At 34.0% G+C, this 14,992-nt stretch overlaps 1 protein-coding gene across 1 annotated transcript in view; it reads right to left on the bottom strand.

The window, feature by feature from the left end:
- Nucleotides 1-14,992, bottom strand: part of Camta (Calmodulin-binding transcription activator) — a 138,971-nt gene that overhangs the window by 77,109 nt on the left and 46,870 nt on the right. The window contains exon 3 of the mRNA XM_073092523.1: nt 3,315-3,382. Within this exon, the coding sequence (XP_072948624.1) occupies nt 3,315-3,382 (68 nt within the window). The remainder of the gene's footprint in view (nt 1-3,314; nt 3,383-14,992) is intronic.

Genomic DNA, 14,992 nt, shown 5'->3' with positions numbered 1-14,992 from the left:
GAAACAAGAAAACATCCACAAAAAGACTTAGACGTATGGCGTGTTTCGCGTCAAAGTATCAACAAAAACCCAATTATTTCAAAGTAATCATTGAAACATGTTTTAGAATAGAGCAGCGCATTACCCAATAGCCGTGAACAGCTAACAGCCGATGTATCGCACACCAATAACCGCTAATCACTTTATGAGAGTTAGCATGCCTCGTCTCGTTTACATTGGTTCAATCAGGTGATATACAATCAATATGGTGATGTGCATTTTCATTATAAACGCACCTATTTATTCCACCATCTCATTGATGAGCTAAATTGATGGAATGGGATATAATCCCATCTCAGACAGACTAAATTAATCTAGTGGTGTAACAAAATTCTTTACATGCTCATCCGGTAAAGATCGGTCTGTAGATTCTCTTGATATAAACCTTCCCTAAAAATAATGTTTTGATTTTGGTTAATGCATTTGCGTGTTGATTATCGAAGGTTTTCTTTTATTAATACTTTTTATCACAAGTTTGTTTTTTCACACTATATTTGTGTTATTCTCTACATCTGATCGATTACAACATCATAGTATCGCGATTTGATATATGACTCAAACATTTCAGAATTAGAAGGTTTTGCTTCAGAATTGAAGGAGGAAATTGAGACAACTCATCTCCTACAAATTTAATTGGTCAACGCAATGGACTATTTATGAAAGTTAGTCAAATTACGAAGTCGTACCAACAATGTTTTCACTATGGCGTTTATGACCTCGTAATTGTACCATGAATATTACAATGTTTTTTTTTATCTTCAGAATTTGTTTCTAGCTTTAGAATATGTTGCATCTATGGTCCTCGATCCCTTTATGTTCCACTACTAGGTACAAGTCTCTCAGGAGTTTGGGCGACCGTGCTGGACAAGTGCAAATTGGTATAGCTGACACACCTTTAACAATTATTTTAAAGGAATATTATGAGTATAGTTATTCTCACTACATTTTCCTTCTCCGTCATAGCAAGTGATAAATAATTTCTAATTTAACTTTGAAAAATCAAAAATGTTTGTGTGAGATTTGAACCTCGGATTCCCTATTGAACAGCCAAGTTTCAATCTATCCCTGCTACCGCTATACTCAACAATAATCTGGGTCCGATGGGCACGCCTCATTACACGGATTAGATCGATCGTATGGCGTTGCGTGCGATATACAATACTCGGAGTTCGTGTTGATTTAATTGGATGGAGTAATGAGGAAAGGGATAAATCATTTATGTTACTGTATAGCATAACACTACATAGAATATTGTATATAAATCTGGCTAAAGATATAAGAATACGATGATAAATCGGCAATATATTACGCTACTTTACATTATGACAAAGAGATTCATAGGACCGTGTAATGTGTATATCTTTACATAACGGTAACACGAGCATAATTTTTTTTTATATTATATCATCAGCTCATTAAAAATACGGTAGTGTTTGTAGGCATGAACCCCTACAAAGAGAGAAACAATAAAAACAGACGATTTTTAGATCTGATGGCCTACAACTATAAATTATGTGCTTGGTAGATAAACAGCACAGACCCTCTTAAAAAGGTGTCAAAAGAGTTATCCTCCAAAAATGGCGAACGGAATTCTCTGATGTTACAAATGTCCAAGTGACGATAACTACTCAACCTGGAAGGCTTTATACATCTCTAGTCTTACTTACAAAAAAATACATCAAACAATGCATCGAAGTACGAACAACTTGCTTCAGCTATAAAAATACATATTTTCGCAGTCTCGCTGAAAATAAAGCCAATCGGGTTACAATACATTGGCTAGAGGGAAAGTTTGAGCAGTTATACGAACCGAACTCTGGCGTGTTAAACCGCCAAAACAACATAAATTAGTTGAACTAACTCCCACACACATTGTTATGAAAGGAAAAATCCAGGCCACAAATCTGGGACTCAAAGACTGGTCTTAGTACTAACGATCAACGATAAGCGAAAAAAGCGAGAGAATACAAAAAGCGCTCAATATTTTTGTTTTGCTGACAAAATAGATAAGTATAGACATCTCACCGCCTTGTAATTGAAGGAAGCCATTAAATGGCTTAAACGGCTGATAATTCTGTCAGTCATTTAATGGCTGACATGGTGTAATTTACGCGGAACAATGGCGACATGCGCAGTTAAGAAACGAAGTCGAAGAAAAAGTGCGGATAAACATCATTTCATTCGTAAATGCTCTAAAAACTACATTTTTTAATATTCTTCAAACACGAAAATAATTGACAGTGACAATTTCAATTGTCAAAGCTGGTAACATTTTCTTGTTAGGAGTGAGTAATCTTTACTAATCTATGGCTGACAATGAATTTTTGCTGTGCTACCAAGTCATACCAACCCATTTTTTAACCGACTTCAAAAAGGAGGTGGTTATTGCTGTGTGTGTTTGTGTGTGTGTGTGTGTTTTTTTTTCTAATTTTGTTATTACAACTTTTTGTACTTAAAAGAAGTTAAAGCGATTTTTTTATGAATCCCAGAATTTTATAAATGGTAACTTTTAAATACGCCATTAACGTAACAGTAACTAGAAAGATTTCGGCAAGTAGTAAGCTATAAAGAACTCTGCAAGTATAGTCAAAATATTAGTAGGTATGACATAAAACATACCTACACTCAACGATGAATTTTATTCAGAAAAAAATAATCCTGTAGCGTATCTTCAACAGTGGAACAAGTAGGTAATCGTGGAGGCAGCGCCGACCGTACTCAACTCACCGAGATCCGTATTAAATTTTAAACTAACGACTCGGATCCGCGGGCGCATCGAAATTCCGAAAGTACACTACGTCCTCATAAAGAGTTAATATTTCAACGGTTGAGACTAAGAGAGCAGTAGTCACGGCGGAAGTTTTAATTTGCTTAAAGTTGTTACAACTTGGAACGGGTCCCTCGTTGGGCGCCAAATTAGGTACAGTCACAGACTAACAGTATAAAAGTAGGAAGACGCGACTACTGATAGTTTTAATTCATGATTTTGTGGAGTTTTTTTACTCTCTGTCTCCATTGTCTGTTTTTTTACTTTTTCGGCTTCTTTCGGCCGAACGGTAGTTCGACATTAACATTCATGATCTCGGCATCTCAGCGCCGCCGAGGAAATCCGGATTGAGCACCTAATTTCAGGTCAAAGAATTTATCTTTTCGTTTAACATAACATTTACCGGATAATTCGAATACGGATATTTATACGAGGGCATTTATAAAAATAATATTGAAATACGATATTAGGTAATGGTTTCTAATAACTATAATAATTATGTACTTACCGAATTTTGACTTCTTTTGATTGCCATTCTGTGTGTTTGTCGAAGCTGATAAGGATAGCGGCAATTTCCTGTAACAAACAAATACAATATTAGTGTGTGAATATTAAATCTAAAAAATATTAATGCTTTTGATACGTATTTCTTATTACGTAACTCAAAACTTTTGTCAACATAGTTATCATTTATTTTTGACTCATTATTATCTACTGAATATGTTTCAGAATGAGAATGGCTTAGGCTATAATCCTGTATAGCACTGGCCTAATACAGATTAATAGACTTGACTCATGGAGAGCTTTTTTGTGTTCTTTTCCTCTTTTTAATTTATCTTTATGCTAACTTAGTATATTTTAAGAACTTTGTTCCTCGCATTTTTAACGTTACTTTTATATACGTTCACTTTTCTGTATATCTAGGTTTTTGCAGGTAACCAACAGTTTTTCTAACGCTACCGGCCTATCTCCGGCACTGCCTGCCAAAGAGCCGTGAAATATGTACCGTGTCCTATCAGCCTCCGTCATAAGAAGATATATAGCAGTCTTTTATACTGTATACAGGCCAATGTTTCAGTGGAATAGTTATGAGACCAAAATCTAAACTTTAAATTTATAAATGGAGGTAGGGTCATGGTTAGAGCTTTGGGTTCAATGTTTGGTGAACAAAATATTATTATCTAAAAATATGACAAAATTTCTATTCGAGATTTGTATTTGTGTGTATTTGTGAAAGCTGTGATACATAGGTGTGGCTAAAAGTATAATAAAACACATTTACAATATGAATATTGAACTCTCTTCCCAATACGTATATGTTCGTTCAATTATATTTCATGAAAATATTTTTATTACTGCATAATTACATTAAAACATGATGTCAAACATAACATTGCGTTAATTGCATATAGCCTCCAAAAATATTAAAAAGACAATTCATTTTTTATTCGCGAACGGAATTAAAAAATTAAATGCTTCCGTGACATGATAAAAATTCATTGCACACACAAAATAAATCATATTCCGGTGCCAACATGGCGGAATAAATCAACAAGTTAGCATTTTTCGTTACTGTAACATATTCGGAACAAGCGCGGAATTTATAATTTTGGGAATCATAAGGAACTGCTGCTTAATAATTCTAAAGTTAGACAGTCTCCAAATGTGAATTTTTGCCTGTGACACTAGAGGAAACATCGTAAAGTCATTTACATGGCTACTTATTCAAGTATATTTGTAAGGTCAACTGATTCACGTTAAACACTTATTACAAATTGTAAAACAATTTTTTTACACTTGTTTTAAACAGTATTTTAACGTAAAATATAGAAGTACAAAATTAAATACTAAAAGAAACAAATAGCTACACAGCTAATTACGTCAGAAATAAATTTGAATTCCAATTCGAATTCAATTTTTAAATTGTAATTAAATTTCATAAATTTCACAATTTAAATTCAAATTATATTTTAAAATAAAAAATACGCGGTAAATACCGGTACGGTAAACGTGGTAAATCTATTGTCCGGATAGTTCCGTACGAGTGGCATGGCTAAGTGGCTCGAATTCGTTAGAGAACGTTCCGGAACGAATCCGGAAATGGCTGTTCAATTGCGATCGGACGGCTAAGCGTTCGAAGATATTTTGTTTAAACAGAAACGGTTACTTCGCTTACAGTGTAAATATCTTTGAGTTTTTACGTATAAGTAGTAAGTAGTGCCCAATTTTTGTTTAAGTTGGATTGTAAATTTATGGAAACATTTTATTCCTAGCAATTCAAATAGATGTTAGTACTCGTATCTTTATTGAACTATTAAATTATTATTAACACTTTAAAATGTATTCATACAAATTTTACATGTAAGTTTTAAAAACAGCTTAACGTTATTTTATTAATAGATCATATAAATATAAATGCCTATATCATTTTATTTTCATAGTCAAAGTTATTTTTTATAACAGTATCTCTGTATGAACAGATTATACATGATAATAAAAATTTACCCCATCATCATAGGGAAATAAAATAATAAGAACTTTTAATTGTAGCTATTGAATACAAAATCGATATAGTAGACGATGCTTACATAATTAATAGGCAAGAAATATAGTTCTGTCCGAAATTAAAGTTTCGTCATTTCACAGTCAGTTAACGCATCACATAATATTACAGAGTTTTTGACTAGCGCAAGAAAATTCAACAATGAGAACTGTACGATTCGAATTCATTAAGGAACATTCTGAACAGAATCAGGAAACAGGCGGTTCCGATTGAACGGGGAAAGCGTTTTTCGGTACAAAAGATAGAAACGTTTGATAAAGATGCAGCCAAAAGTATGTTCTTTTTACAGTTTACGTACCGTCAGAGCTTCTACAGTTGCATATTATATTATATTATATTTTACATAATAAATGTTATATAATACGCAAAGTTTTTATTATTATATTATTAAAACCGTTTTACCATATCTGGTTAATATGACATAGCATTGCGAACTTCAAAAATATTTATTTATTTGTGTGACGATGATTTCTTTATTGTATTATTTCAGTAAGAATTTAATTGTTTATTATTTATATATAGATAATTTATTTACATAGGCCGCCTTACTTACTGAAATAATAAAGAAAATAAGATGAATAAAAGATGGATTTATTTTACAATATAGAATTAAGTAATAAATATATTACACTAAATACTAATTAAAAATATTTAAAGGTTACTAATTAAAATTAACAAACAAACGCTTTCTACACTCACAGCCCCACATTAGGATTCCCTGTGTCGTGGGTGCCATGGACACACATAGACAAATACACAAACACCCAGACCCAGAAACAGAAATCTAAATTCATCATTTAAATATCCGTTTGGCCGGGGATCGAACCCGGGACCCTCTGCGTGTCAGACCGGTATGATGACCACTCCGCCACGCGGGTCGTCACTCATAATTCAATCAATCAATTAAGTATAAGTTTTTTTTTTGTATTAAATACTCTACGCATATGAAGTCGCGGGCAAAAACTAGTAACCACATAAGATAGAAAATAAACAATGCGGCAATAATTTGTCCGACCCTCTCAATAACCCATAAATGCCAGACGAGACACGGGCACACAATGTAGTTAACATAAATTTATTTACATTTACGACACTAAATTATTTATTCCGCGGCATATTTATTTCGCGGCATATTTATTCGTCGGCATATATTTCCGCGCGGCCCCAATTGTTCGTTTGTTTTTTATGTAATTTGCTGTAAAATTGTGTAACCTCCCTATTCTATTATTTTGGGTTGTTCTTATTATTTTGGGTGAACGGTTATTTTATTTGAATGTACAATAATTATTTTATTTTCTTATTATTGGTTTCGTATTTATTTGTGTAACCAGATACATTTTTACTACATGTAATTGTATCTCAAGTAAATATACGGAAGAACTCGTAAATCAGTTGTAGGTTTTTTTTATGAAATTTGATTTATTATCAAACGGGCACAAACAAATATAGGTCACCTGGTTTCTATCGCCCCCAGACATCTATAATCAACCCTAAATAATATAGTAGACCAGCCAGTCAAGTGCGTTTCTACTACTGAGTTGTAACATTTCACATCTCGGCCTCACCATATACTTTTAAGTAGGACAAAGTAGCGCTAACTTTTTTGCAACAATAATACTATCAGGAAGTGGCAATTTAAAGAGCTTCAAGCGCTTTAACTGCTTCAACCACCATAGCGCTCTACAATGCTTATTACCTGAAACCCAAGCTCCAAAACTACAAGCACTCGAGCTTCATAAAGAACAAAAGATAAAAACACTTTCAAAATCTCGTAAAATAAGACAATAAAGTGTACACGTACATTAATAACTTATATCCGTGAAAAGTTAATTTTATTTCCTGCGCAGTTTGCGTAGTTTTTAACTTTACTTCACAGACACCCGCAGCTGTGATCTCGAGAAAGTTTTAAACAGTGTCCAAATATAAAATATGAGTGAGGATGGGAAATAATTTATGCACAAAATGGGCATTTTTAATTCTGCTATAAAAATAAATATTATCATTTAAATTTTCGAAATTTAAAGCTGCATTAAAACCCCGGAGGTCTTAGGCTTACAACACCCTTCATACTAGAGCGCAATGGTTATTACAGAGCTTACACGTCATAGGGTAGCAATAGATACACTCGTAAACAGTCCTTATTTAATTTTTAAAACATTGTATTGTAAAATTACAAAAATATTTTCGACACCATATTAATAAAATGTGTACATTTTAAAAGCGACCATTTCAGAAGTAATGAATATTACGATTTTTCTGCAATTCACTCAACTTTTTTTATTTCTTTATATACCTACCTACTACAACAAATCCGTACACACCTTAAAATTCAAATACAACACGAAACCCTTCCGCTTGTGTCCAGAAATCCCGCAAAGATTTGTCACACACCCGTACTTTCAATCAAGCGCACACGAAACAGGTGCATAAATTTGCCCCACCCCAAACACAGGCGATAGCATCTCGCCTATACATTCACGTCTAAGACTCATATATTAACACGTTGAAACGAGCATGTGTTATCTGCAATAAGACACCAACATTACTCGCTCACCTCGAATGGGTAAAAAATTATCGCGCTCAAGATAAAACGCTAAACAAACGCCGTTTCCTTTACACGCGGTCCTGTGAAAGGCGTTGAAATCTTCATTTTTAACCCGATTACCTACTTCCAACTTGACTATTTCTGAGCACTTACTTACGTAAACTTAAGCTTACAAGTTACTTAGAACCTAAGTTTAAAAATATTGTCATTATACGGCTAAAAATTACTTTGGTAAAATCTAGTTTTAAAATATGGACCATAAACTGACGGTATACAGTGTGTGGATCGCTGCATTAGCCAGGTTTTACAAGTTTTTAAAATCTATCGATCACAGAAACACAGATTTATCCATGTGTTATCTGCAATAAGACACCAACATTACTCGCTCACCTCGAATGGGTAAAAAATTATCGCGCTCAAGATAAAACGCTAAACAAACGCCGTTTCCTTTACACGCGGTCCTGTGATAAAGGCGTTGAAATCATTTGTAACCCGATTACCTACTTCCAACTTGGCTATTTCTGTGCACTTACTTACGTAAACTTAAGCTTAGATCTAATGTACAAGTTACTAAGAACGGAACTTTAAAAATATAGTCACTATACGACTAGAAAAATTACTTTGTTACGAAATAGTTTAAAAATGTGGACCGTAAACTGGTAACAATATGTGCTCGCTGCATTAGCCAGGTTTTACAGGTCTACCACAGTCTAAATAAAAAAGTACTTAACAAAGGGGAACTGTTCACTTTTTTTTCTATAAAATGAAAGAAAAGCAAACACATTGCCTAATTTAGCCGCAAAAGTCAAAATGGCAAGACAATATCGTCCCGGTTTTAAACATTTTGAAAGGAGTATGGGAAGTCATGCCCCACAAACCTTCAAAGGGGTCTTTACGGAAAATAAGGAGCATTACAGCGGTTTCCTTTCGTCGTAAACAGGAATAGGCGGTTTTCAGAAAGCTGGTTTGCAGTTATGGTTTTACATCCGCAAATTTCGTGTTATTGTGGAACATTGTATGGAATATTATTTTAACACACTCCGACACACGGGTGGTCTAAAAGACCCATGCCATAACAGCGCTTACCATATCGTTCTGACGTCCAAAGGGTTCCGAAATCGATTCCCAGCCAAACGAATATCAAAGTAATGAATATTGATGTTTTGTGTGGGCCAGACCCAGTGTTCGTGTATTCGTCTGTGTATGTGTCCATCCACCCAAAACACAAGTAAGCTTAGTACGCTGTAAGCTATAGGTGTGTCCGTAAGTAACAGTAAGCATTTTGCGCCTAAAAATAACGTTTTACAATGGAAAATTCTATGGAAAAATCAACAATGAATACACAAATTAAAACTGAAGATCCTATTTAACCATCGCTAAAGTTTAGCATTCGTCCGAAAGTAAATTTGATCGTTAATGGAACATATGTCAGCTTCAATAAACTCAACAAAGAATGACATTCATCCGAAAGAATGACATGACTATCTCATGAACCTACTGTTGAATTCAATTTTTCCCACAGCCTTAAACCCATACAGAGTAGAGTCACAAAGGACTATCCTTTAAAACCCTTGAAAAACGTTAATAAATAAAATTACGCTCATTTGTTACACAAAATGTATTATTTTCCCCGAATGTGGAGGGTAATGTTTTTTGAGTGTATGTATGTATGATTGTGTGTATATATATGTTCTTTAGCACGCCCTGGAGCCTTTAACATATTATGAAGGTTCACGATATTATTTTTGCAATAAATACATTTCGGATTTTTGTTATTTCTGGTGCTTTTGAATTTATGAAGCGATATGTATCGTAGGATTCGACCAAATTGTGGGAATGATATATGCTATTTCTAGACATATAAATTGCAAATAACTTATCATATACCTACATAACTTAAACATTTTTAAAACACTAATGTCTATATGCACATAATATTAGGAAATAGACTTGCGAATTTTGGCTAAAAACCCTTTTCGAGTGGCATTAATTTAGGCCTCCCAAACATTTTCCTACACTCTTTACGTACCAGAGTATCTTCCAAAATATACAGTAGCAAAACAAACAGGAGTACGACTTATAACAACGACATTTTCATTAAAAACAGACCCAAGTCTTAGCAGTAACGATCTCTTTAATTGCCTTCCCGATGTGGAGGCTGGGCCCAAACATTGCCGGTATACTTTAATTGGCATGCCCTAATGTAAGTAATGAAGATATAGTTATAAGCTTTTTATAAGATTGGTGTAGAAAACTTCGTTGCAGTACACCTGATGGTTAGTAACGGACACTAAATGTGACATTTGATGGAACAACTGTCAACTTTTTTTGATAGATATCTGTGACCAACTCTAAATAGAACACCTACGTAAAGCTGTTCACAGATACGTTACCACGCAAAGATAATTTAAAAACGGGGTGGTAGTGGTGAGGCTCAATCAAACCAAGATGTGTTTCTTTCCCTTTTAAATATAATTACATTATATGCTATTTATTTATTACTCTGTAACAAAATATCCAGCTCGACTACATTGGCTTACACTTAACAAAAAGAATACCGAAAACCGCGCCGAATCTATATGTCTACATGACAGCTAGTGCTGACCATCACCAGTAGTGGTATGTCTAACACTACATACATCTTAGTCGACACGGTACTGCTACGGCATTCGCCTTCACCTACATTACCTTGCTATTCATGTATAGCGAAATTTATATAAGACCTTCGACCTAAGCTGTCGATCTCAATGATCTCCTAATGCTGGAATAATCCCATTTACATAACAACGTGCTTATAATGGATACCTCATTAGGCAGAGCCCTACATAACTGCCACCTTTATACAATACGAAGCGATGCCCGGCGGCATCTATAGATTATAAATGATATTTTATAGAAGTAGCAGATGAACATACAGTCCACCTGATGGTAAGCGGACACTGCCGCCCATGGTCATATCAATTCAAAAATATTTTATATAAATATTCTATATATTTTACACAACTCCTTTTGAACGGCAATAAACCTACCACCACTTCACAAGGTGTGTCGTTTTGGAGAAGAAGCGGCGAAAGTAACTCCATATTTATAATCAGTCTTTAGTAAGAATAGAGTCGTATATGAGGTTGGCCATAGGTACATTGCTACTCCAGACGTCTAAATTGGAACGCCTCGGTCAAGTGCATATCACCCTTACATCACTTTTCAATCCAGACGGCACACAGCAAGGTTACGGACCATCGAGTATCTGGAGTTTCGACAGGTGTCCGCCATTGGCTAAATTTTATGCGCTTTCGTACTTTGGCGGGCACGCTTAGTCCTCACGCCCACGCTCAATCCCAGTTATTATTGTAAGGCAATTATTAGACCTTGTGGGAGTATTTTGGAAATAAACTAACTTATACCTTCCATCACCATAGAAGTAACTTAGTAAAAACTTAAATACGGATTTTGAACTGAAGGGATTTTAGACTTAGATTTCAGAAGACAACTGAGATTTCACTGCCTTAAGATTACACAAATAGAGATCATAAAGCCCTTTTACTAACCCTGCAATTTAACTAAATAAGGCATTAAAAGGTTAGCTACTATAATATTCTCGCGTCACTGTGACCTAGTGAGATGAAAGGGCCGTGTGAGAGCAGATAGGTTATTATTCCGTGTTTGAATATCATTAGCGTTGAGCGTGTCTTGACTGCAGCCTTCACGACTGCCGGCTAAATATAGACCGTAAATTGTGTTAGGTGTCTCTGTTTTGTTTTGTTTTTACTGTAAGATTTATGTCAAGGAGGTGGGGCTCGTGAATATGGTGAGGAACGAGACGGGTTCGAATCTATTCGCGGTATGAATGATAACTCTTTAAATAATAACAAAGATTGATTTATTTATTTACAAATATTATGTCGTATTTTTTGAGGAGGTAATATTATTTAGTGTAATCCTAAAATAGAATAATTTTCATATATACTATTGAATGTGTTAAAATCCTACTATTATTTTTTATAACCAACACCAAACAGTACCTACTGGGGTTTTACTGGGGTTTCAAGTAAAACCCCTGTAATTACCGGAATCACTGCCGGGAATGAAGGTGGCTACCTCATAAGCAGAAAGCCAGTATCAGGACCCTTCGAAACGCAAGAACTAATTCACGCCAAAAATACTCGTACTCGTACATGCGGGGTTATACCTTACCGTGAAAACCATACTTCTACCACCTTCAAATCTTAAATTTCGTAGTGTTAGAAAACTACCCAAATTATTTTATTATAATTAATTAAGTTATTTTAATTCATTATTGCACGACTCATGATGCGAAGCATCAGAGAGTGCTTTACGATCGAAAAATTATTTTCGCTTCATTTTGGCGGCTATTTTTATTATTATAGCCTTGATAGTTCACGGAATCAAGATATTTTGCATATTATTGTCGAGATAATTTAATGGAGATTAATTCCATACTTTTTAAAAATTGATTTACTGCAATAGAATTGGAAAAAGACACCAAAATAGGTCAAAAAATTTTCCTGTCCGTCATGTGTGAAACCTGAAAACACTGTAACTTGTGAAAAAATCCATCATTTGAGTTAATTTTTTTTTTTTAATTCTAATCGACGATTGTAGGTCACTGAATGCGAATGATTAATTAATTCAGTGTCGTTTAATTGCAATTAATAAAAAACGAAAACTACAAGACTGTATATCTATAGATATTATGTACATTTATTCCACCAGGGGCGCTTGTGCAGTACCTTCTTCCTACTACAGCTGTTTTTTCGGCAATTAATTTTGAACGACTTAAGTTTTTTTTTTATATATTTCATAATTAAATGAGCATTATGAGTCGTGCACTTTTGGATTTTCCAAACTTTTTTATATTATTCTCAAGATGTGTTATTTTAATAATAATAAGTTCTCATTTATATAGTCACTGGCTGGTACGATTGTATGAGTTGTCATAAAAAGAAAAAGAACACGTTTCGAGTGGTATTTTGAGCGGGAATAATTAGATATAATTTTATTATTTCTATAGCAACTGTTTTACAAAGATGCTATAACAATCCATAAGATAAAAATGTACAAACCACGATAACAAGTAACTGATTGGAAATTGGAACAAGGACAAGACATCCAATTAATCCCCCGGAGCCCTACAGATCTCTACAATTAATCTTTCAGGCAATCTGGATTCGTAATGTGGCACGCAATTCTGGGAGACAATCCGATATGTCCCATATCTACGGCTACGTATTTTAGTCTCATGTTCCTAATCTACATACAGTTATATGAAGCTGAAACTAGTACTTTTAAAGCGTAATATTGTTCTACTAGTGGACTTCATGTTCGTTTGCTTTAAACTTATAAGAAGGAGATAGAAGTATTTTTGGTTTGACTATATTGTTACGAGTATTATAAATACCCTTATAGTAAGCGGGTTCTGTGGTCATGGAAATTTAATCAACCCGAGATAAGTTATTGTTGCTACCCCTGACGACCAAGTCCTACTATGTTCGGGTATGAAGGTTGTGGTAATGGAGAGATAATTTTCCGACGCATTCCAGTTTAGTCATCAGGGGTAACGGCGCAACTGTGGCAGACCTCATATAGGAGTCTGGGATTGATTGCAGATGTCCATGGGCGGCAGTAGCTGCTTAACATCAGGTAGACTGCATTCTCGTCTACTTCTAAACTATATATAGAAACCGGCTTGACAAATAAAGGTTCTAAATCACCTCTACGAAACCACAAGAGCATATTGAAAGAAATCACACAGAAAATTTCTTCTACTAGGTAAATCTAGGTGACTAGTACTATAGTCGAAATTTGAAGAGTTTGAACCTCATTTCACAGTGTTAAAGTGAGTATTCAAGGAAGGAACGTTTAATAGAACCATCTTTATTTGTGTCTTCAAACATAATATGATGAAGCACTTGACTTTTTGGCTACTCACCAAAAGTCGCAGTTAAAGTTGGGAGAGATTTTCAGGAGTTTGATATATTGCACGGGACTTTAAAGGGACCATTTTAATATTTGAGAAAACTGTTTAGATCATTCAGCGAACCTTAGAATATTAAATCACAGGCAAGTGAAATGCTTTAACAAAACTTTATAAAAAAAAATATTTTAAACATTAAGGGAGAAAAATTTCAGAGAAAAATAATAATGCTCTCAGGCCTGAAGCTATTTTGTTTCTGTATTCATTTGGGGACACTTTTTAACAGAAAGGATATGAAACAAATTGCATTAAGTTCAAAATTGTCTAATTATTATGTGCAGGAATTATGTAGGCCTGCCATTATTAAAAAATATATATTATACAGAATAAATGATATTTATGGAACATTACTATTAATGGACCTTTAGAGAACAAGAAATAGAAGAAAAAAAAACACATGTGTCACAACAATAATACGTTAAAATACTAGTTCATACATTTTGTATGAACTAGTATTATAATCTTCTTTTAATGTAACGTGATATCTTAAAAAGATGGGTAGTATTCTTTACTAGGTTTATAAATAATATCTACTTTACGTCATTTCTTGTTTTTTTAATTTCAATATAACGAACAGCATTGTTTTACGAATTTTTAGATCCAATTCTTGGACTCAACGTCCATGTTAGATCACTATATTGTACAAATAAAAAAAACTAAATAAAAAGTTACTTAGTAAGAGAAAAGAAATAAAGTGATTAGCGCAACATGTTTCCCAAACATAAGCGGCGCAAACTAATAATAAACACAACCGCCGGTATATGTACATTGAATAAGGTTATAAGTCGTTAGGCCCTAACAAAGAGCGTAGATTTCCCCAAACGACTCGACCCAAATAGGGTTGGCACGCTACAATTATTGTTTTAAAGAAATTTATCTTTTAAATTGATATTTAAATTATATAAAAAAGTAATATCGGATTGTATGTTCTGTGGTTCTAGCTAAAATTAATATATTATTATTATTATCTAATATTAACTTTTCTTTACGGTGGTAAAGAAAGTTGGTATACTAAAGAACATTACTCTCTTTTTAAAAATACTCTTATTTATATTCTTACTACATCGAATGAGCCAAAGATAA

The sequence above is a fragment of the Epargyreus clarus genome, unplaced genomic scaffold (assembly GCF_041222505.1).
Source record: "Epargyreus clarus isolate Ecla_fem2 unplaced genomic scaffold, WU_Ecla_fem_2.2 ptg000004l, whole genome shotgun sequence".
Lineage (NCBI taxonomy): Eukaryota > Metazoa > Arthropoda > Insecta > Lepidoptera > Hesperiidae > Epargyreus > Epargyreus clarus.
The sequence above is the reverse complement of the archived record's forward strand: the minus strand, read 5'-3'. Positions and strand labels throughout refer to the sequence as shown.